A 24,149-nucleotide genomic window follows, 5' to 3' on the forward strand; every position below is an offset into this window, starting at 1 on the left:
ATCAGCATATCCAGAGCAAAAACCGTCCATTTCTTTGTCCAGAATACTGCTCTTCCATGTGCCTTTTCCTGTCCTGATTTCTGCTACCACCATCCACGAGATTATCCAGGCCTTATGCCTGGAACTCCTCATTTACACCTTTGTCTCATTTACCACCCACAGCATATGCACTCAGCTCCATTAGTCTGGTCCCTATACCTTTTTCTTGAACAGGTCCCTTCTCTTTACTTCCATTCCCTGACAGTCTTTTTTTTTTTTTTTTAAATGTTTTATTTTATTTTTGAGACAGAGACAGAACATGGATGGGGGAGGGTCAGAGAGAGAGGGAGACACAGAGTCTGAAGCAGGCTCCAGGCTCTGAGCTGTCAGCACAGAGCCCGACGCGGGGCTTGAACTCACAGACCGTGAGGTCATGACCTGAGCCGAAGTCGGAAGCTCAACCGACTGAGCCACCCAGGCACCCCCATTCCCTGACAGTCTTAAGAGTTCATCATTTATACCTTGGCGTTCTCTTGATGATTCTTGACAGAGGAGTCCCTTTCCCTAAACTTGCCTATGTTCAGGGCATCCCCTACACTCTATGCAGAATGATAGATCTGAGGTATCTGCTTGGAATCATAATCAGCATCTCAGCCTTAATTGGTTTAAAACCAAACCTCCTCCCATTTTCTTCTCTCTCTCTCTTTTTTTAATGTTTATTTTTGAGAAAGAGACAGAATGTGAGTGAGGGAGGGACACACAGAATCCAGAGCAGGCTCCATGCTCTGAGCTGTCAGCACGGAGCCCGACGCGGGGCTTGAACTCACAGACCGTGAGGTCGTGACCTGAGCCGAAGTTGGAAGCTCAACTGACTGAGCAACCCAGGCTCCCCTGTCTTCTTCCTTTCAGTAAATAGAAAATTTCATAATCGTAATTGACAAAGTCAAATAAAAAGTCTTTGTTGGCATCCTTGCCTATTCTCTTTCCCTCCCACCACACATCCAATCCATCATCAACTTCTGTGGGTTCAACCTGAGTTGAAACTGAGTTGATCCTGAGTCAGGATATAATCATACTCAAGCATTTCTCATCATTTCTCCTATTGCCACCCTAGTGCAAGCTACTGTCATCTTTTTCTGGATTATCACAGTAACTACATACGTGTGTCTTGAGAAGTCTCTGTCGTCTAAAACTGTGTTGTCCCATGCAGTAGCTGCCAGCAGCCACCAGTGGCTGATGAGCAACAGAAATATGGCCAATCTGGACTGAGGTGTTTTATTTTATTTTATTTTATTTTATTTTTTAAATTTTTTTTAACGTTTATTTATTTTTGGGACAGAGAGAGACAGAGCATGAACGGGGGAGGGTCAGAGAGAGGGAGACACAGAATCCGAAACAGGCTCCAGGCTCTGAGCTGTCAGCACAGAGCCCGACGCGGGACTCGAACTCACGGACCGTGAGATCATGACCTGAGCCGAAGTCGGCCGCTTAACCGACTGAGCCACCCAGGTGCCCCTGGACTGAGGTGTTTTAAAATATACACTTGATATTGAAGAATTATTATACAAAAACAATGAAAAATATCAGAATTCATACTGATTATAAATTTAAACAGTAACATTTTGGATAGTTTGGGTTGAATAAAAGGTGGTATGAGAATTAATTTCACGTTTCTTTTTATTGTTTCAGTGTGGTTACTAGAAAATTGAAATCACACATGTGGCTGACATTTTTATTGCTGTTGGATGGCACTACTCTAAAGTCTTTTTTAAACACAGCAGTAGAGCTATCCTTTTGAAATGCCAGAACTTCCCATTCCTCAGAGCAAAATCCCTCCAAGGCTTTCCAGCTCACGTTGGGGAAACGCCAGTCAGTACGCTGGGTCTGATGCCCAGCGTGTTTCTGTCCATGCAGCTCCTGTCCCACTACTCCCCAGCATGTCTCCAGGTCTTTGGGCCGTTCACTTAGCGCACTCTTCCCCACCTGGCTGCATGACTGCTTCCTTGCTGCTCCCAGGTGCCTCTGTGAACGTCCCGTACCAATCGTGAGCATTTGAGAGGCCCATCCTGAACACCCCATCTCAATCAGCAGCCTGCTTACCTGGGTGCACTCAGCATGATGTGGCTTCACTTTGAATGGCCACCCATTGTCTGTAGAATGAAATCCACATTGCTTAGTATATCTCGGTGTCCCATTATTGTCTGGCTATTTTCTAACTCTCCCGACACATCTCTCACTGTTCCACTTTGCAGCCCACATATCATGCATTCTGAATCACTTACAAGAAACCCAAAATAAGAAAAAAGTGATAAAGAATGTATTAGACATTTAAAGGATTATTATTAAACATAGATGTATCCGTGTACAGAATTAAAATTTGTCAAACTTCAAAAACTGGATAGTGTGCAAGTAGCATTGGCATTTTAGCCCTTTGAATTCCACTGACATCCACCCCACAAAATGGGTGTTGTTAAAATCAGTATCAAAGGCAAATGATACACTCACCAATAAGAAGTTTAAACCTTTGTGAAACGATCTCTGCACGAATGCATTTCCCTTTACTAATATTTATTTTCCTCTGTAACAACTAAAATGTTCAAAGTTTTTTTCCCCTCCTAATTAAAAAGGAAGCATAATTTATCAACAGCTTAGTTAGACACTTCATTATGAGAGGGTTGAGGGAGATTTTAGAATGAGCATTTCTAGTGTGGGTATTCTGAAAAACAAGAATTTATAGCTCAGCAATAAATAAATAAGTAAACCTTTCAGAAATGTTTATTGTTCCAGCTCATTAAAATGTTATGTCTTTTGGACAGTATTTCTTAAAGGCCATAAAATTAATAGTGTATTTTAAAAGTTTTATTGGCTTGTATTTCCTGGGTCCAATTTAGCCCTAGTGTTTAATTGCGCTGTCTCATACAGGCTGGAAGTCTGGCAGTTAATATTATTTTTCTGTTTTAAAAGAAAAACATTTTCCTTCAGGGCTGGCTTCCATATTTTTGAATGTGTTTATTTCACACTGCCTCACATTCTCATGTGCTGAAATCTTGAGATTCTGTCAGAGCTAATCTGGATCTGGTATTTCTTTGTGTCTTAAAATTATGCCGAAATTTCAATTAATAACTAATCATGCCCTTGGCCTGGGAAATACACACAACTAAAATCCTGCATATCAGCTACCAGAGTTAAATTTTAAATCTTTCATTACACAAAGCAAGGGGAGCAATAAACATTTATTTGAGTACCTTCCATCTAGGCAACCTAGGAATTGCATGGACTCTAGAAGGTGATGAGACACCATGCATGTCTTCAAATATAGAAAAATTCGGACCTATTCATTGTACCTTCTATAAATGCACTTCATAGCAAGTAAATTTCTTTACCTCTTCAGGGGACTTGCCTTCCACCTACTAGTCCTATTTAAAATCTGCACAATAAGAAAACCTCTTCCCTTTTAGTCTTCCTAAGTGAAGTTTTTTCTCAAGGCTCCCAAACCATGCACAGACATTCAGAGTCAATATTCACAGAACATTTCAGGATTCTTAGAGGTATCATTCTGATGGACTTTCTCTTCATCCTTTGGGCTTTGCCAGACCTCTTTCATAGCGCTGCCTGAAGACTTGTTCTGAAGCTTAGCTGCCGTTTCATCCACCCCATTTCCAGGAAGCATACTGACCCCATTTGGCATCTGCTGCCTTTACCTGCTCAGTCCTGAAGCCCTGCACCCAGTCCTGAATATCTCACATTTGCCTTTCTTTTATTATCTTTCATGCAAGGATTCCATTACCTTCTAGCGATGCCTTTGCATCTCTACATTCCTCTCCATTTCATCCTTTTTAAAGGTGACAGAATTATCATTTTAAGCACAAATCTTTGGGGGCTTTTCCTAGGCTTAGACCTTTTTAATGGTAGTTCTCGTTACCTAGAGCAGTGCTTTAGACCTTTCTCCCGTTGTGGCACACACCAAAAAGGCAATTAATATACAGGGGTATGTCAAGGGGCTAACTTGGATCTGGAGGCCACTAGCCTGAGGCACCGTGCTGATTCAACCCCTGCCTCAAGGCTCAGGTTTACCTTATATGGTACATTCACTGGACCATTTCCACATAGAGGATAAAGCCCAAACCCCTTGGATTCAGTCTTACTTAGGATCCTCCCCTGCCCCTTCCCTCCAAAAGTGGAGCCTGGAATAAGAACTTAAGTATAGTCAGTTTGGAAGAAGAAGCCAGGGATTAGATGATGCGAAGACAAGGAGAGGAAAAACCCTCCAGATAACCAGGTCTCGGTTCTATGGAGGACTTTCTAGGAAAATGTGTAGAACGAGTCCCAAAACTGTCCCAGCACTGCAGGAAAGCAGGACCTTTCACCATGACAAACCCTCGTCTCTCATAGATTGGGCGTTGCCCCAAGGACCAAGATTTGCACTTCCAGGTTGTATCTGCATCCGAGAAAGTCCTAGAGTTTTGTAGGCATGAGCCGGGCAAGTGCGCTTTGTTGCCCCAGATATTCTGTATTCCTGTAGGCTAGATGTGGAATCACAAATGTCCCGTCTGGTCTACCTCTGCACCACTCAGACCTTGTTGTGGTTCATGTTAAGTTCACTCTGTCACTTTAATTAGTGGCTGCTCATACTTTGGTGTGGGGGTGGGGAGGGGGGGGCAGACCAAGACTTTTGACCAGGGGGTTAGCGGACCAGCTGCAGGCTCTACTGGTCTCAAGCTGGTCTTAAGGCTGTAATTGAAGCTTATCATTTCCCTTCTCTGACACCCATTTCTGAATTTCCTTACACTCGGCCAGTAATTCTGCTAGTTTGCCTGACTCAGTGGCCCCAACTGCCATCCTTGAGGAGTCTGAGCCCTTGGCTGCCTTTCCTATTCTGACTGTCCTTGCTATAATCCACGTTCACTGTTACCACCAGACACAGAAGCGCCAACATATGTCCCAGGGAATCTCCAGCATTCCCCCCCACATCCTTCTCTCTGCCCCCACACTATGGCAGCAGTCCCCCTCCCTCGTGATGGTTAGGGCTGATTATCTCACCTGTCCAGTAAGTCCTCCCCTTGCCCGCTGATACCTGAGAGACACAAAGTAACCAGGCAGAGTTTTGGCTCAAGTGGAGCCCGTGTGCAATAGTGCGATGATTCTTACCTGGGGATGAGTTTGCCTCTGAGGGACGTTTGGTAATGTTGGAAGACGCTTCAACTTGTCACAATTGCTACTGGTATCTGGTGGGTAGAGGCCAGGGATGCTCTTCACCAGCCTGTAACACGCAGGGCAGCTACCACAATAAAGGAGTCTCCAGACCTAAGTGATGGTAGTGCCTAAGGCTGAGAAACCCTGACATAGTAGAAATGATTCTCCCCCGGGGGCACGGACTTTTAATTTTACAGGGTTTGGCACAGTCTTGTGCCTGGTTCCCAGGCCCATGTAGTCCAGCTGCTGAGAGCACACGACCAAACGGTATCCATCGGTTCAGTGCATATATACGGCATTCCAGAAGCCGGAGTCCTAGAACTGTCCAGTCAGAAGGTGGGAAGGCTGGGTAACTTACCCATTCGGATCTTGGGGCTGTGGGAGGACACTGAGGTGGGATGCTGGCTTGGTGATATAACTGTATTACAGCCACGCTGAACTCAGGCAGGTGGAAGAGATACACGGGGACCCGAAGTATCTGCTATATGTAGAACATATTCGACACACGGGCGGGGGCTTTTTCTCTGCTGCCACTGTATACAAGAGCCGGGTACACGGGTTCACGTGAGTGGCTTAATAAGCGTCTGTTGACAAAGGCTGAAGGAGCTGTGAGTGAGTAAACAATAGTTCAATGAATGAATGGAGTCTTCCCTGAGATTTGTGAAGTGTATTGAATATTTTAGCATGGTTATCAGTATCTTCTTAGATGAAGAAACTCAGAATGTCAGCTCCGCGGTTCCCTGTGGATGTCGTGATGGCAGCATTCAACATCCCTCATGTTTATTCACAGTGTCTCTCTTCTGAATTCGATCTACTGTTATCCAATTTAGAGTAATTATATAATATTTTCTTTGAGATTCAGTGTTCTGCTTTGCTCCTGAACGATGCTTCAGCTGACACATTCATGAAGGTGTCATTTGAGTGAAATTTTTAAAAAGGGGTGGTATTTCAGGGGTGACATGGAGTGTGGAAAAGGCCACGAACAAACAAACATGGGGATGAGAAATCTCTGGGCACGCTTTCAGGTAGCAGTGACAATTGGGGCTTAGTACACGTGAAGTGTGTCTATGGCCGTAAGAGGAAATCTTTGAAAATTGAATTGGAGCTACAGTTTGCCAGGCCTTTGACCAGCAGGCTGAAGCACCTCGCACCTTCTTACGTGGTCCCGTTACGGTTGTCTGTGATGTCCTGCCTCTGCAGTAGAGCTAGCTCTTGGTCACGGTGACAGTAACACTACGTGCTTTATTTCTGAAACCATTCTGTTCAGATCCTATCTTGCAAGACTCTGCACCGGTTTTGCCTCTGGCATCACATTCTTCCTCACCATTCTTGTCCACCTAGATGTCATCCCTCAGCTTTTATTGTTTGCCCTTCTTAATTCCCACCCACCTAATGGTGTGGTGTTCCATGTTTACTCCTCAACCGCTTGGGCGGCCAGCCAAGGGCAATGGCCGATTCTTTCACTCTCTGTGTCAGCAAGCAGACTACATGCACACGGAAGGTGCAGTAAATAACTGGAAAGGTAAAAGCATCCAGTTTGATGATGCTTATCCGAATCCCTTCTACATGTGAATTTTAAAAGAAGGAGTATGTTTGAGGAAAAAGGTTAGTAGCATAAAGTTGCCCCTGTTTTACACTTTACTATTTACCTGTTTTTTTTGTGTGCTTCCCAGTTGGAGAGGAGAGAGGGGCGGGGTATATCTGACAGTGTGGGTGTATTTGTTTTAATGTTTTAGAACTTTTTGTTGTCTAAACCTCAGCCGGCAAAAGAGTCCAAGTGACCAGATTGGATTTCTTTAGCCTCCACAGATTTTAGAAAACTTAATTTATAAACACGATCTAAAGGTATAAACATGTTGATTTTTAATGTGGTACCATTTAAGGCATATTGAAATGATAAAAGGTATAAAACTGTTTTTGATGAAATCCCACACATCGGGATCGGTAGTTATACTCACCACCTGTGATGGAAATGCCTTATAAAGAGTTCCTTTAACTTCATGTATTTTTGTCAATATAATAGTCGATGTAGAGTGCACTTTTCCTACCAGGAGATTCACCTTCTGCAAGGTTCCTGTCCTCCCTTCTACCCCGCGCTATTTCTCTCCTGCCCCACCCTCAGTTTTCTCTTCTTTCCTGTGTACTTTTGTTTTGAGTTATTCTTGATGGCGTCTTGTTTTCTTCGGCTTATTTCCTAGATGGGAAGTGATGGAATTTTACGCCTCAGTTCTTCAGCTCTGAATAATGAATTCTTTGCATATGCAGCACAAGGATGGAAACAGCGACTGGCAGAAGGTAAATTTCTCTTTTCCATTATTATTTGACATGTTTGAGTACACACACTGTACCGAGCTTCACGCCTTTCTCTGATTTCCGAGCCTTTTTCTCCCCCTGAAGTAAACTTGAATTTAGCAAAAACTCCTGATCTGTTCCAAATGGCTTCACTAATTCTTTGTTATACTTGGCATTTTTGATGTCTGATGTTTTTGAAGGAAACGTGAGGTTATCTGGAACAGAACAACAATTTTTGATGTAGCTCGAGTCCCTTTAGAGTGGGAATTTTAATCGCTTGTTTGAGGCATTATGTATTCTCTTAATGTCCTAGAACCTAGAGAATCTTCGTTTAATACTCTCTTCCCCTAAAACCACCGCTTCACCTTATTCTTCTGTTAGTCATTAAGCTTCTTGAAAGACTCAAAATAACCAGTGCTTCCGCATTTCTACTCCCTAAACTGCTCACATTGTTCCAGGTGGGTGTGGCAACCGAAATAATCCCTCCTGGAGAATACTAAGGGTTTTATAATGGCAAAGGCAGTGTCCTCTTCTTAGTCTTGACATTGCACGTTCCTTCTGCAATCTCTCTCTTTTTTTTTTAACCTCATCCAAGTTGAAACCATGTACCTGAGATGTTCATAATATATTTTAAATTGTTTCCTGCGGCCACATGGCTGAAAGCCATTCCTCAGCCTCCTGTGGGAGCTGTGCTCTTCCGTCTGATGGTGCATGTTGATGTCTCTGCCATTTTCTTCTCTGGTGTTTTCTCTTGGGGCTGTGCACATCTGCTAACCAGCCTCCTTCCCCACCATGGTGTATGGCCCATATATGCCAAAAACCTTCTGGCTTTGGCTCCTCTTTCCTAATCCTGCGTTCTATTCCACGTGCCTGCTGGATCACCCTAGCCGATAGCATGCACCTTAAAACCATAATGCCAATATTAACCTCACCATCCTCCCTTTACCATCTGCTGTCCCTTTTGTTCCCCATCTCTTCTAATGTCACCACTGTCCTCAGAGCTCCTCACTTTGAAACTTGATGATCTCTTTGGTCCTCTTCTTCTCCCCAGGCTGACTTGGTCATGAACTGTTAATTGTGCTGTGAATCTGAATCCCCTTGAGCATTCCCACAGCCGCTGACCTGACTGTCCTCTCTGCCTCTCCTCTGTGCTGTTCGACAGCCTCCTGGCTGGAGTTCTCTTGTGTCTTCATCTTGTCTCTAAGCCACTTATTTGGCCATATTTCTCCCCGAGTGAATGCCATCAGGGCCTCCCTCTGTCACTTGTAGGGAAAATGTAGAACTCGATTTATTTATTTTCAACTTTTTTAATGTTTAGAGAGACACAGAGTATGAGCAGGGGAAGGGCAGAGAGAGAGGGAGACACAGAATCTGAAGCAGGCTCCAGGCTCTGAGCTGTCCGCACAGAGCCTAATGCGGGGCTCGAACTCACAAGCTGTGAGATCATGACCTGAGCCAAGTCAGATGCTCGACTGTCTGAGCCACCCAGGTGCCCCTAGAACTCTCTTTAAACCATGTATTTGCTAATTGGCCTCAGCCTACCTTTCCCATTTCATTTCCTCCTACTCCTACATTCTGCTTACAATTGGCCACTCAAAAGAACATAAATACACATGTTCATATCTCTGTGCCTTGTGAGTTAATTACTTTATAAAAGCTTGGTCATCCTTCAGAAGCTAACTCAAGAGCCATTTCCTGTATGTGGTCTTCCCTAATCGATTCAGGCAGAATTAAGTGCCTTTTCTTCTACCTTTATTCTTATGGCCCATACAGGGCTTTCGACATTATATTATAGTCAATTTGTGTGCCTTTTCTCCCACCAGACTGATTTCATTAAGGGCACTGAATATACGCTATTTCATCCGCAGCCCCTACCATACAGTATATTTGCTGAGGGTTTTAAAGTTCATCTAGGGCTAAATGACTATTTGAGCGATGTCCATAAAAAGAGAAGCTGTAGAAATATTATCAGTACTCAGCCTTTTACTTTTCAACATCCATAAAAGTTTACTCAAATTAATTACGTGTTTTCTTTATTAATTGGCAGAAGCTATGGCCACTCTTACTCCATACATAAACATTTTCTTTCTAGGAGAGTTTACTCCAGAAATGCAGTTGCGGATAAGGCAAGAAATTGAGAAGGAAAAGAAAACAGAACCTTGGAAAGAAAAATTCTTTGAAAGGTTTTATGGAGAAAAGTAAGTACGAGAGCATTTTTTTCTCATTTCTCTCTGAAGGAAATGAAAGTGTAATTCTCTCCTTCACATGGCACACGAAAAGCTGTAAAGCTTAATAAGGCTGCCATAAAAGGCAATAGTCCCTCAGTGTAAGAAATCGCAGGTAAAATTATAGCAGCGTATCAGCACTTAAAGTTTTAAAAAATGCATTTTCAAGGGTTTATAACCTGTCCATGAAAATTCATTTCGGACTGAAAATTGCACATGAAATCTGATAGAAGTCCGTTATGGCTTTCTTAACTAGATTTTAGTAAAAATCTCCTGTTTTTAATCCAAGCATATTCATTAACAGATACTTCAGAGATAAATAGTTTTAGACACATTCGATTCTCACATTTTTTCCTAAAATGTTGACTGTGCATATACACGTGTGTAGTCCTTGTTCTGGGGGACAGCCTGAGGTATTACTCTTCACTCTTTCCATCTTCCTTTGTCAGTGTAATCAGCTTTTAGTTTATTATTTTTCTGCGTGTGCATTTCTTTTTAAAATAAGCCACATGGAAGTGTGGTAGTGACTGAATTAAATTGAAAGGAGTTTCGCCTCTGCCTCACATTTAGAAGGGACATATCTTACTGGAGCAGAATTAGAGCCTCTGAGACCATAGGGTCCCTAAGGGAGGAGGAAGGATTTAGGAGCTGACAGTGGACAGTGGCCTTAGATCCTCCTTAGAAAGGAATTTGTGCTTGAACTCCCATATGCACAATTAATACTTAAGAGTTGTTGTTTCGTGTAAATGATACTGAGGTGGTGGCAAGTAACAAAATCCGTACCATTTGATCTAATTTCACAAACTTCCCCCTGTAAACAGGGAGAACGATGTCAAGAGGCTCATCTGAGTGCTCTTCTTGAAAAGGAATCCCATGGGGCGCCTGGGTGGCTCAGTCGGTTAAGCGTCTGACTTCAGCTCAGGTCGCAATCTCGCGGTCTGTGAGTTCGAGCCCCGTGTCGGGCTCTGGGCTGATGGCTCAGAGCCTGGAGCCTGCTTCCGATTCTGTGTCTCCCTCTCTCTCTGCTCCTCCCCCGTTCATGCTCTGTCTCTCTCTCTGTCTCAAAAATAAATAAACGTTAAAAAAAAAATTTAAAAAAAAAGAAAAGGAATCCTATGATTAACAGCCTGCTTAACTCAGAGGAGGCTAGCATTGGTGGAGTGTCCTAACTAGCAGTACCCTCAAGGAGGAAGGCTTGTGTTCACTTGCTCTCCTAGAACCATGGATGCGTATACATATTTAAACAGAACTAACAGGAGATAATTCATGTGTTTTCTCAAAAATTAAAAATGCAGCAGACTACTTCTATGCCTTCATATTTTGTCACCAGCATATTGCTCAAGCTTGGCTGCATCAAAGTCCTCATTGGAGATGTTAGGTCGTGTTGTGTTGTGTTGTGTTGTCCTGTGCTGTGCCGTGTTGTGTCATGTTATGTTTATTTTGAGAGGGGGACAGAGAGAGCACATAGGAGGGGCGAGGAGAGGGGGAGAATCTCAAGCAGGCTCCCTGCTGTCAGTGTGGAATGGGTTTTGATCTCACACACCGTGAGATCGTGACCTGAGCCAGAATCAAAAGTTGGACGCGTAACTGACTGAACCACCCAGGCACCCTCTCGTTGGGGCTTTTAAAAATAGATACAGTTTTCCAGGACCCATGCCAGACATAATGATTGGGAGTCTCCAGGAGTTGAGCCCAGGAATACGCATCTTTAGGCTCTCTCCAGGTCATGCTGGTGCCGAGCGGGATTAAGCACCCTGGAGGATGACCCTGAAGACCACTCAGGAGGCTTCCTCACCTTTTGTCGACAAAGGAAATGTTGAAAGCACCCTTTCCAGTGCTGGCAAAGATAACTGAGCCAGTTACCTCCAAAGCACTGGTCCTTAGTTGTTGAGTGTCGGGCCCTCTTTTTTTTTTTTTTTTTTTGAATGCAGCAAAAATTGTTCCAACATCTCATCTGTGCCAGACACTGAGGTGCGGACGTTTGTAGGGCTGCCTAGGCTCTGCCCTCAGGCGGCCTGTACCCGAGGCACCATGTGTTACAGAGAGCTCTCCTTCATCCGGGTCGTCATTGAGCATGCTGGGCTCTGATACGTTTCTAACAGCTTTTCAGGGAATATGTCGCTTAACCCACCCAACAGTCCTATAAGGTGGATACCGTTATTATTCTTACGTTAAAAATGGGTTTAGGAAATTGAGATGCAATGAAACTGATTTTCCCAGGTTTACACAGTGTGGTTCAGTAATTTGCTCAGTGTCTTAATGCTGCAGTTCCTTCTCAGAAAAATTCACACACATATATATTTTTTACATAAAATTTGGGGGGCTTTCAGACTCTCATGCATATGCCCTGGGGAGTGACAGCTACAATACTGTAAGTAAGCGTGGGTCCCTGTCATCATCCCGGAGTTCTGAATACAAATGGTTCTTTTATTTGACCCTTTTCTTGCTGTAGTTCATCCATAGAGTTTCTGTCCGCTTACGTCACTGAACTTCTTCCTTGACTTTTTCTATCTTTGATTACACATTGGATTAACGGATGTATTTTGGACATTTCATTGACTGCCCTTCTAATTTGGTCACTTCTAGATTACCTACGCTCCCCCAGTATGTGAGAGATTATTTCTCCTAGTGTCAGATAATTTTCGGTTGACCTGTGACTTTTCCCTGCTTTAAGTTTTCCCAGGAACATTGCCGTCCAAACTCCCCTCAGTTAAGATTTGTCTACTTTGGTTTTCAGCTCTTTGAGCTGTTTATTTTGTTTCTTACTGACTTACTCTCCTTATAACAGAGTACTGTCCTGTATTTTCTTTAGTTAGAGATCAGCCATATGTATGCTAAGTCAGAATTATGGGCATCGGTCTGCTGATTTGCAGTCTATATTTCTGGACTTCAGTGTTTTCCTTTGTGGTGCTATGTGCTGTGCTGTGAAGATCAACCTGCTATGCCTTGTACCATCTTAAATCTCTTTTTTTCGAGAAAATAATAAAATGTTGACATAGGCATATTTTGTACGGTGCTGTTTTCCATATATACATATGCATATATTATATACATATATGGTATTTACTAATATTAACTATATTTAATACAAGTTAATACATGTATTATATCCTTATCAACCAACTAGCAGAAGTTTGGCTGCCAGTGGATGGATACTGTATATTCCACACCTAACCTACTATCGATGCTTGGCCTAGCCCCAAGGGACCTTATTTCTAGTTGATTATTCTGCTTTAAATTTATCTGTAATGTAGTTGTTCTGTTCCTCTCAGTGTAGGATAGTTATAAATTATAGCTTACTTTGAACCCATCTCAGGGAAAGTTGAAAGAAAAGAGACTAACTTTGAGGGTACTATCTTCTGTCTTCTTTTAAGACCTTCTGAATTTTAGTAAAGAAGGCAGTGACACCCCAAAAACTGTATTCAACTTTATTTCCCTTTCATTTTGAGGATTTTGGTAAGCAGTTGAAGATTTCACTGAGGTATATTCCTGTCTCGATACTATTATAGCTGTATTTCTTCGCTCAAATATGTCTTCCCCAGAAGAGAGAAGTGTTCTGTCTTCTGCTTGTCTTTGTAATTTTCTGTACTCTAATTTAACTTCATTTAGAACAGCATATTTCTCTACCATGTGAGGCTGACATCGTAACTTAGTACGTTAACTTAGTATAACTGAGTATGGCATACTTAGTATGACTTAGTATGACAGGAAATAGTGATTTACAATATCTTTGTAACTCTGATGAACTTTCCTTATGACATGAATATCAGATTGGATTTTTTCTTGATACTCTTTGCTATCTTCTCTGGAATATCTTTACAGAAAGTGATCACATGAAAGAATTTTGCCTCATACAAAATTGCCTCATACAAATGTAACCTAGCAGAATCAACTTTGTCGACCCCAAATATGTTTGTTATATTTTAGTGAAATTTCCATATTGTTTTTTTTTTTTTAATGTTTGTTTATTTTTGACAGAGATATAGAGAGACAGGGCAGAAGCGGGGGAGGGGCAGAGAGAGAGGGAGACACAGAATCCAAAGCAGGCTCCAGGCTCTGAGCTGTTAGCACAGAGCCTGACGTGGGGCTCGAACTCACAGATTGTGAGATCATGACCTGAGCCGAAGTCGGACACTCAACCGACTGAGCCACCCAGGCGCCCCCGCCCCCATATTATTTTTAAGTTAGACACTTAGAGACTAAAATAAGGTAACACCTCTTACATTGGTTTAAGAGAAGTTAATCTTTGGAAATCATTTCAATTTCAAGATTTTACACCATACCCATCTTCCGTTGATCTTACTTGCTTATGTTGCATCCTTTGAAGACTGTGCTGCTTTCGATTAGAATTGCTACTTTCTGATAAGAAAAAAATTAGATCTGGAGTGCCTGGGTGGCTCATTGGTCAAGTGTCCAACTTCGGCTCAGGTCATGATCTCACAGTTTGTGAGTTTGAGCTCTGCATCGGGCTCTGTGCAGACAGCTCAGAGCCTGGAGCCTGCTTTGGATTCTTTCTCCCCTTCTCTCTGCCCCTCCCATGCTCATGTTCTGTCTCTCTCTGTTTCTCAATAATAAATAAATGTTAAAACTTTTTTTTAAATTTTAGATCTTATACATTCTTTTGCTTTTCTGTCCAATATTTTCTAATCTTTTGTAGTACATTATTTTTTTTTTATTCCTTTTACCAACACTTGGCAAAGTTCATATCTCCTTACTTACAGAATAAAAATCTATACCAAAAATAAATAAGTTGGTAGATAAATAGGTAAATATAAAAATGCATAATACATTTCTTAACCAGAAGGAGAGTTTATTTTAGTTACGATTATAAAAGCAGTAGAAAAACTAAGTCATCATAAACCAGTTTACATAAATGAAGCGTATTATTTAGTGATTATAAAATCAATTTGATTCATTTACTTCCGTTGAATACTCTATACATATCTCCAAGTTGTCCCTTTCGTGTTTTGTGGTTGGACAGTAATTTAATATTTCTAATTTCTGTTCAGGTTGGGCATGTCAAGAGAGGACTCAATAAAGCTTACTTCTGGACCAAACAATGATGGCGCTGAAAGTAGTTCTTCATGTGGACCCACTGGCTTCCCAGGTCTTTCTGCACAGACTCCCTTGGAAGAGCAACAGCCAAAAAGCATGAAAAGTCCAACTTCACCAGAGCCGGAATTCTGTGCTATGGTAGATGTAGGTAAAGACATAATGGCAGAATCAGAATCAGAAGATATCTTGATCCCTGAAGAATCTGTGATTCAGGAGGAAATTGCTGAAGAGGTAGAGACTAGTATCTGCGAATGTCAGGATGAAAATCATAAGACGATACCTGAATTTTCTGAGGGGTCTGAAAGTCCAGCCACCTCTCACGAAGAGCCCCAGGTAGCACCTCCTGAAGATAACTTGGAATCCTGTGTTATGATGAATGATGTTTTAGAAACTTTGCCTCATATTGAAGTTAAAGTGGAAGAGAAATCAGAATCTCCCCAGGAAGAAATGTCGGTTGTTATTGATCAACTAGAGGTCTGTGATTCTCTCGTTCCTTCCACTTCATCTGTGACTCATGTCAGTGACACAGAACATAAGGAGCCAGAAGCTGCAGTAGAGACCAATACTCCAAAAATAAAGACAGGGTCGTCTTCTTTAGAAGGCCAATTTCCCAGTGAAGGAATTGCCATAGATATGGAGTTACAGAGTGAGCCTGATGAACAGCTTTCTGAAAATGCTTGCATCTCTGAAACTTCCTTCTCTTCCGAGAGCCCAGAGGGAGCCTGTACCAGCCTGACATCCCCAGGAGGGGAAACCCAATCCACTTCAGAAGAATCATGTACTCCAGCCTCCCTTGAGACAACGTTTTGTTCTGAGGTGTCCAGCACTGAAAATGCAGACAAATATAACCAGAGAAACCCCCCTGATGAAAACCTTCATGCATCTTTGATGTCAGAAATATCTCCAGTATCCACTTCACCTGAGATATCAGAGGCATCTCTCATGTCCAATTTACCTTTAACATCCGAAGCATCCCCGGTATCAAATTTACCTTTAACATCAGAAACGTCACCCATGTCGGATTTACCTTTGACCTCAGAAACGTCTTCAGTGTCTTCCATGCTTCTCACATCTGAGACCACTTTTATATCCAGTTTGCCTCTTCCTTCAGAAACATCTCCAATTTCTAATTCTTCCATGAATGACAGAATGGTGCATCAGCAGAGAAAGTCCCCTTCCATCTCTGAAGAACCACTCTCCCCACAAAAAGATGAAGGCTCTGCCCCTGCCAAGCTCCTGGGCGAGAGCCTTCTCTCTCAACAGAGGACTCTATCAAATACTCCTGAACCCGTCAGTATGGGTTCTTCCATTTCTCCTGAAGCATTTCCATCTGAAGAATTGCACAGTAAGACTCTGAGTCAGCAGCCTTGTAAATCACACGTTGAAACTGAGAAGCCCTATCCTGCTTCGATTCCAGAACTTCCTTCTATAGAAATGATAAAAGTTAAAAATCATAATGTCCTGCAAAGAACAGAGAAGAAAGGGGCATCTTCACCATTGGAGTTACCGGTCTTTTCTGAAGAGACAGAGAGTAAGGGAAACGAGCTTCCATCAGCTAAATTACAGGACAAACAGTATGCCTCATCAGTGGATAAGGCTTCCTTTTCAGAAGGCTCTAGAAATAAAACCCATAAGCAAGGAAGCTCACAGAACCGATTGGAGACCTTGCATTCTTCCAAGTTGTCCGAGCCTTCCAAGTCACCCGACGGGATAAGAAATGAAAGTAGAGAATCCGAGATATCAAAGAGGAAAACAGCAGAGCAGCACAGTTTTGGAATCTGTAAGGAAAAGAGGGCTAGGATAGAAGATGATCAGTCAGTGCGGAACATATCGTCCAGCAGCCCCCCTGAGAAAGAGCAGCCCCCCAGAGAGGAGCCCAGGGTTCCACCTCTCAAGGTATGGAATGATAATAATAACAATGAAGACAATTCCATAGATAGGCTTTTCCTATTTTTTGATGCTTAGTTTTCTAATTTTAAATAAGGTTTTCTTCCCTCCAGGTTTTCTGTAGCAGTTTACAGTCTAATAGTCCAACACCAGTCTAATATTAAATGATCTTTTTTAAGGCTGTGCGCTGAGCTCATATGATAATTTTAGATACACACATATATGTACTTAGACCTCAGCATGTAAGGAAAAAGAAATGAGGAGGGAGAACAGGGCCTGGAGGAACCTATAGGCCATGAGATACAGGGTCTTTCAGAGACTCCAAGGCATAGGACAGAGACCTACATACAGTTGGGGCAAGTTGAAAGATACTTCAGTGTCCTAGAAAAGTCCAGTAGGACTAGGGAAAGTAGTCAAAAGTCAGAGGTGTGCACTAAGGAGGTGAAGGTATAGGTAATCGGTTTATTTTCCAGCAAACATTGACCACCACCACTGCCTAGCAGAAAGGACCTGACATATGGAAGAACCTCATTAAATATTTCTTCAGTAATTCAGTGAAATTGCTTAACACACCCTGAGGGAAAATGCTGTAGATGTAGAGGTATACAGATCCTATTTATTTGTTTGTTTATTTATTTATTTATTTATTTATTTATTTATTTATTTATTTTTATTTTCAAGAGAGTAAAGAAGTATTTAACTTTACAAATAATAAAGCCTGTAGTCAGGCATTCCTATTTATATATTTTCTTTTGATCCCAGGTAGGAATTAAAGGTGAGAAAACAAGCCTTTTATATAAATTGACTCTGCCTAAGTAAACTGAAAATTGAGGTTAATTCAAAAGAAACACTCTGTTTAATAATAATAAAAAAAATCTTACCCAATATAATCTGTATTTATTTGGTGCTTTCATCTCAGTCCATTTATATTGTCTTACAATAAAATGGATTATTGCACCATAGGTTTGGTCTAGAATTATAAACATATTCTAGCTTTGTTTCTCTTAATCTCTTTCTCTTTATTTTGCTCTAACCTGACATCTATTTTTTGTATGTGACTCATGATATCCATAAGGCTGACTTCGAAGAGTGTAGCTGTAGTTATTCTATTTAATAAAGTAACACCTATTAAATAAGGTTCTAGAGATGTGAAAGATGAACATTAAGCTGCAATTAAAACTCTACTGTGCATTTTAATTTCTGAAGCAGTGGGAAAAATATAAGCAAACTTTTCATAGGAAATATTTTTAAACATAGCAGGCTAATTTTTCTTGTCAAAAGCTTATTTTCAATGTAATGTACACTTTATGTAAAGATAGATACCATATTTGATGTTTGTTCAACCTTGAGCTCTTCAGTATATCCAGGCTTAATTGTTTTTTAATGTTTTTAGAAAGTTTGGTTTGTTTTTTTTTTTAATGAAGGAAATATTTAAAAGTAAAAAACAAAATCTCCTCTCTAAATTCATTTTTCCCCCCCTTTGGAGCCTTTCGATTAGAAGAGAGACCTCGCGAGGTGGAAAATGAGAAATAAGTAGCTCAGTAAGATAATTTCTTCTACCAAAGTTCCAAAGCATAATTGGAGACTGAAAGGATCCTCTAGTAAGTGTCAGGGGTTTATAGTGTAAATACACATGTGTTAAGAAGAGAGCTAAGTGTTCTAGGAAAAGCTTTGTCCAGAGAGACAAAACCAAGGGAAGCACAGTACTGTCAACAGCCCTGAATGGGGAGCCCGAAGACTCTCACTGTCACTCACTAGTTATATGACCCCAGGGCAGCCTCCACGGGCTCAGTTTTTTCAACTGTACAATGAGGTGCCTTAACCAGAACCCTTCTAGCTCTACAAATCTGTGACTCTAAGGATGTTTTTAGTGACTGGGGCATCCCAGCCATTGCTATGGGATGTTGGGTGTTGGGCCTTGTGCCTCGTGAATTTGGTGATGACTGAGTCTCTTTCATTAGCATGAGGAGGTGGTCACTGTGGGTTGGGGTATTTATGGAATTCAGCAAATTGAGGATTACCAGTATCAGAAGAAACTGCCCAACCCATAGTTGCTTTTAGAGGCAGAAAACCAGAGTCACCCTTGCTTTCATGAAAAGATAATGCTTTCAAATCCCTCTGGAAAGCAGAGCACTCACACAGATACAGTCTCATTCCATCTTTATAAGAGCCCTGTGAAGGAAATAGACCAGAAATAACTAGTCTCATTTTACAAGTGAGTTTGCAAACTCTTATTGTGTGCTTATTACACATGTATGAGGCGGCATGCTAGGTGGAGTGGGAGTACCTAAAAACCACAGGGTCTCTGGTCCAGGGAGGTCCTTGGAGAAACTGAGGTACACGGTGAGTTGCCTAAGATCACGGATTTCCTTTGAGTGAAGCCAGGATGAAAATTCTAGTCTCCTGACCTCTTGGCTAAGGGCTTTTTCCTCTGTGTCACATTAAGAGGACAACTCATGTAGAGTTAAGGTCCCAGTTTGCTATGCCAGCAAGGAAGATAATTTAAAAGCTAAATATCTCTAAGTCTTTTTTAGCTAACCTCATTTTAAGAAGCATGGATTTTGTTTCCATTTATATGAGGCATTAAGAAGATGTTTCATTTCCATACCAAATGAAGTCACCGGTTGATGTTTCTGTAGATGAAAAACAGAGATTAGAAATTTTAATTTCACGTTCATGCTACATTTATTGTTGCTTTATACCCTGAAGGCCCATTCGGGGATTTAGGTGTAGTTGGTGCCACATTAAGAGAGAATGCAGCTCCTCTTTCCTCTTGCGTTATCACATTCCTCATGCCTCCTCTGTGATCCTGTATCAAGCGCTTTATCTTTCCATTCTCCCCTTCCCGTAGATCCAGCTTTCCAAAATTGGGCCACCTTTTATTATCAAGAGCCAGCCAGTCTCCAAACCAGAGTCTCGCGCATCCCCTAGCACGTCGGTCGGCGGTGGGAGGAACACAGGAGCCAGGACCCTTGCAGATATCAAGGCCCGGGCCCAGCAGGCAAGGGCCCAGCGAGAGGCCGCGGCAGCCGCTGCTGTGGCTGCCGCGGCCAGCATCGTCTCTGGAGCCATGGGGAGCCCAGGAGAGGGTGGAAAGGCGAGAACCCTGGCACACATCAAAGAGCAGACAAAGGCGAAGCTCTTTGCAAAGCATCAAGCCCGAGCCCACCTCTTCCAGAACACTAAAGAGTCCCGGTTGCCTGTGCTCGGCTCAAAGGATGGGCCTCCCAGCTTAGAAGTCTCTTCTGCCCCTGAAACAAAAATCGAAGGGTCTACCGGCGTGATTATTGTCAATCCAAACTGCAGATCTCCTAGCAACAAGTCCGCGCACCTCCGGGAGACCAGCACTGTATTGCAGCAGTCTCTTAACCCAGCTAAACTTCCAGAAACTGCCACTGACTTATCTGTGCATAGCTCTGACGAAAATGTACCTGTGTCGCATTTATCTGAGAAAATTGTTTCATCTACCTCTTCTGAAAATAGCAGTGTGCCCATGCTTTTTAATAAAAATTCTGTGCCCGTGTCTGTTTGCAGCACTGCTATGTCGGGAGCAGTTAAAGAACATCCCTTTGTGAGTTCTGTTGATAAATCCTCTGTTCTAATGTCTGTGGACAGTGCAAACACTACGATTTCTGCTTGTAATAGAAGCATGTTAAAAACCATCCAGGGAACTGACACTCCGTGCATAGCCATCATACCAAAATGCATCGAAAGCACTCCTATCCCCCTCACGACAGAGGGCTGCCGTGGATCGAGCCCCATGGATGACAAGCAGGCGCCACTGTCCAGCAGCAGTGCTAGTAACTTAGTCTCCAGTCAGTACACCTCTGTGCCAACTCCCTCCATCGGGAATAACTTGCCCAGCCATCTCTCCACTAGCTCTGTCTTGATTCCCCCAGCGGGAGTTAACAGCAGATACCCTTCTGAGAAGATAGCCATGCCTGGGAGTGAAGAACAGGCCCCCGGACCCTTGGGTACCACTGTGAGAGCCGCCCTCGGCTGCAGGGAGTCGGTAGCAGTCACAGACGCCCTGGCTGCACGGCCACATGTCGCAATGTTTACTGGAAGCATGCTAACAATAAACTCTTACGAGAGTCCTCCCAAGTTGAGCGCTGAAAGCTTGGACAAAAATTCAGGGCTTCGAAACAGGGCAGACAGTTCTGGGAAACCTCAGCAGCCTCCGGGGGGCTTTGCACCAGCAGCCATAAACAGATCGATTCCATGTAAAGTCATCGTTGACCACAGCGCCACGCTGACCTCCACGTTGTCTCTGACCGTCTCCGTCGACAGCGCGGAAGCCAGCTTGGACCTCCAGGGCAGGTCAGTGAGGACAGAAGCCTCCGTCCAGCCCGTGGCGTGTCCTCAGGTATCTGTCATCAGCAGGCCTGAGCCAGTTGCAAACGAAGGCGTAGATCACACTTCCAGTTTCCTTGCTGCTCCCGCGGCAAAGCAAGACTGTAAACCGATGCAGGCGGCCTGTTCAGGTCTCCGAGAAGGACCCCTTGTTGTGCCAGATAAGTTAAATGAGGCGACTGCTCCTAGTAATAGCTTTGCTGAGCAGGCACGGGGCCCAGCCACTTTCCAGAGTGAAACAGACACCACCTGTAGCAATCAGTACAACCCAGGCAACCGGATTTGCTGGACTGAGGACGGGATGAGGGGCCCAGGGCAGCCTCTGGTTAGTCACTCTGGTTCAAGTAAACAGAAAGACTACCTGGAGCAGAGCTGTCCAAAGCCTATCAAAAGCGAACACGCTGGCTACTCACACATGTCAGAGCTTCACCCCAGGAATCTCATGACAAATGTCCCTCTCCCGGTGAAGTCTGAACCTCATGAAGTGGACAAGGGCTTTAGAATGGACACCGAAGACTTCCCCGGCCCCGAGCTGCCTCCTCCGGCCACAGAGGTCGCCCCTGGTGTGCCGCAGGCACAAAACGTGAAGGCCTCCACCTCCGGCCCCATGGAAGAGGCGATCTCCTTGGCTGTGGACCCCCTGAAAAGAGTCCCCAGCGCAGGGAGCTCCGGCTGCCGTCTCTCATCCGTGGAGGCTAACAATCCACTGGTGACACAGTTGCTCCAGGGCAACCTGCCTTTGGAGAAAGTGTTGCCTCAGCCCCGATTGGGAGCCAAGCTCGAAATCAACAGACTTCCTCTGCCTCTTCAAACTACCTCAGCGGGTAAAACGGCACCAGAGAGGAACATTGTAGAAATGCCGTCCAGCTCTCCAAATCCAGACGGGAAGGGCTACCTGGCAGGGACCCTTGCACCGCTGCAAATGAGAAAGCGAGAAAACCACCCCAAAAAGAGAGTCGCCAGGACTGTGGGGGAACATACGCAAGTTAAATGTGAGCCAGGGAAGTTGTTGGTGGAGCCAGATGTTAAGGGGGTGCCTTGTGTCATCAATTCGGGCATGAACCAGCTAGGACACGGCCAGCCTTTTAAGCAAGAGTGGCTGAACAAGCACTCCATGCAGAACAGAATTGTTCACAGCCCTGAGGTCAAACAGCAAAAGCGGCTGCTCCCCTCGTGTAGCTTCCAGCAGAACCTATTTCACGTCGATAAGAACGGCAGCTTCCACCCCGAGGCTGGCATCGCACACCGGCAGCAGTTTTACCAAATGCCCATGGCTGCCCGGGGCCCCGTCCCCAGCGCCGCGCTATTACAGGCCTCTGCCAAGACCCCAGTGGGCTGTAACGCGTTCGCCTTCAATAGGCATCTCGAACAAAAGGGGTTGGGAGACGTTGGCCTTTCTTCAGCACCTCACCAGCTGAGGTTAGCCAACATGATATCCCCCAACGTGCCCATTAAAGAAGGCGATGACGTGGGAGGGGCCGCGCACTCCATGCCGAACAAAGCACTGGTGCATCCCCCGCCCCCGCCCCCGCCGCCCCCCCCACCCTTGGCTTTGCCCCCGCCTCCCCCACCGCCACCTCCGCTACCTCCACCTCTTCCTAATGCAGAAGTCCCCTCCGATCCGAAGCAACCGCCGGTTGCCATGGAAACCACTAAGCGACTTAGTTGGCCACAGTCCACGGGCATATGTAGCAATATAAAATCGGAACCTCTTTCTTTTGAGGAAGGTTTAAGCAGCAGCTGTGAACTGGGCATGAAACAAGTTTCCTATGACCAGAATGAAATGAAAGAACAGTTAAAAGCATTTGCGCTAAAAAATGCAGATTTCTCTTCCTATTTGCTTTCTGAGCCACAAAAGCCTTTTACCCAATTAGCTGCTCAGAAAATGCAGGTGCAGCAACAACAGCAGCTCTGTGGAAATTATCCAACAATACACTTTGGTAGCACGAGCTTCAAAAGGGCGGCATCTGCAATTGAAAAGTCCATTGGGATTTTGGGAAGCGGCTCCAGTCCTGCCACGGGCCTGCCTGGTCAGAACGCTCAGATGCCCGTGCAGAACTTTGCCGACAGCAGCAACGCGGATGAGTTGGAACTGAAATGCTCTTGCCGGCTGAAAGCCATGATCGTGTGCAAAGGCTGTGGGGCCTTCTGCCACGACGACTGCATAGGTCCCTCCAAACTCTGTGTGGCTTGCCTGGTTGTGCGGTAAGAGCTGGTGAAAGATGCAGTATCCCTTTTCAACACGGAAAAGCCAAACGGCGTCAGCAGCAACAAATTGAGTAACTCAGTGGTTTATATCGTGATAATTTATTTTACTTTGGAACAGATTATCTTTTCTCTCTGGGGATTATTTACTTGCATTTCCCAGAAAGGGGAGGTCACGTCCCAGCAGAGTGGCTCATCAGCATGTCTTTTACAGATTAAGTTGCCATTCCCAGCTTTGGAAAATTTCTGTCCACGTGTATACAGGTCACTACCCCATTCGTTATTATTATTATTATTATTATTATTATTATTTTTAATCCAGGTGTAGATAGGAAAAGGACATTTTTAATTACTTACTGCTAACCAGAAATGCAGATGTAGAAAGAGAATGGGAAAAGTGATTTAAGGTGGTTGGTGATTCATTCTCTTGTAGATTAACCATTGCAACAAAGGCTTTCACGGTTGACTCTTCCGGACCTACCTTTACCACAGTGATGCAATCGTATTTGGAAAGGGGAATCTTATTTAAATGTACGATTCCTTGTATTTGCTCCTATCTCAAAAGATACATTAAAGGAGGTATGCCATTCATGAACTCCACTGTCCTTATTCTCTTCCCTCCCTTGTCACTCTTTTCAGAGCCTGGCAGGATGTCTGGCTCTTCCTTGGACCTTGTGCACACATTGTAGTGAAATGTGTCTTCTACCTGAAGTTGCAGTGTGGGCCTCATGCCCGGTAATCTGGTTCGAGCCCTTTGACACCTGATACCGTCAGATGAGTTGACCAGCAGAGGGCCATGGGCCCGTAGGATTTCAGAGCGTCATGTGTAGCTTTAAAGAGCAAGTATGAAAAAAAAATGCCCTAAAATTAAAAGTAAGCAAATAAAACGCTGTGTATGCAAACACGTACCAATGGGTTGTAATGTTAATACTGGTTCATTCTGTTCACTCTAAAGACAAT

At 43.7% G+C, this 24,149-nt stretch overlaps 1 protein-coding gene across 1 annotated transcript in view; it reads left to right on the top strand.

The window, feature by feature from the left end:
* The window catches only part of ASXL3 (ASXL transcriptional regulator 3), a 175,287-nt gene extending 151,507 nt beyond the window's left edge, over positions 1-23,780 (top strand). The window contains exons 10-13 of the mRNA XM_060613566.3: positions 7,371-7,467; positions 9,557-9,662; positions 14,699-16,640; positions 19,483-23,780. Of these exons, the coding sequence (XP_060469549.2) occupies positions 7,371-7,467; positions 9,557-9,662; positions 14,699-16,640; positions 19,483-23,193 (5,856 nt within the window). The 3' untranslated portion in view covers positions 23,194-23,780. The remainder of the gene's footprint in view (positions 1-7,370; positions 7,468-9,556; positions 9,663-14,698; positions 16,641-19,482) is intronic.
* Positions 23,781-24,149: the final 369 nt, after the last annotated feature.

Source organism: Panthera onca, chromosome D3 (genome assembly GCF_046562875.1).
Source record: "Panthera onca isolate mPanOnc1 chromosome D3, mPanOnc1 haplotype 2, whole genome shotgun sequence".
Taxonomy (NCBI): Eukaryota; Metazoa; Chordata; class Mammalia; order Carnivora; family Felidae; genus Panthera; species Panthera onca.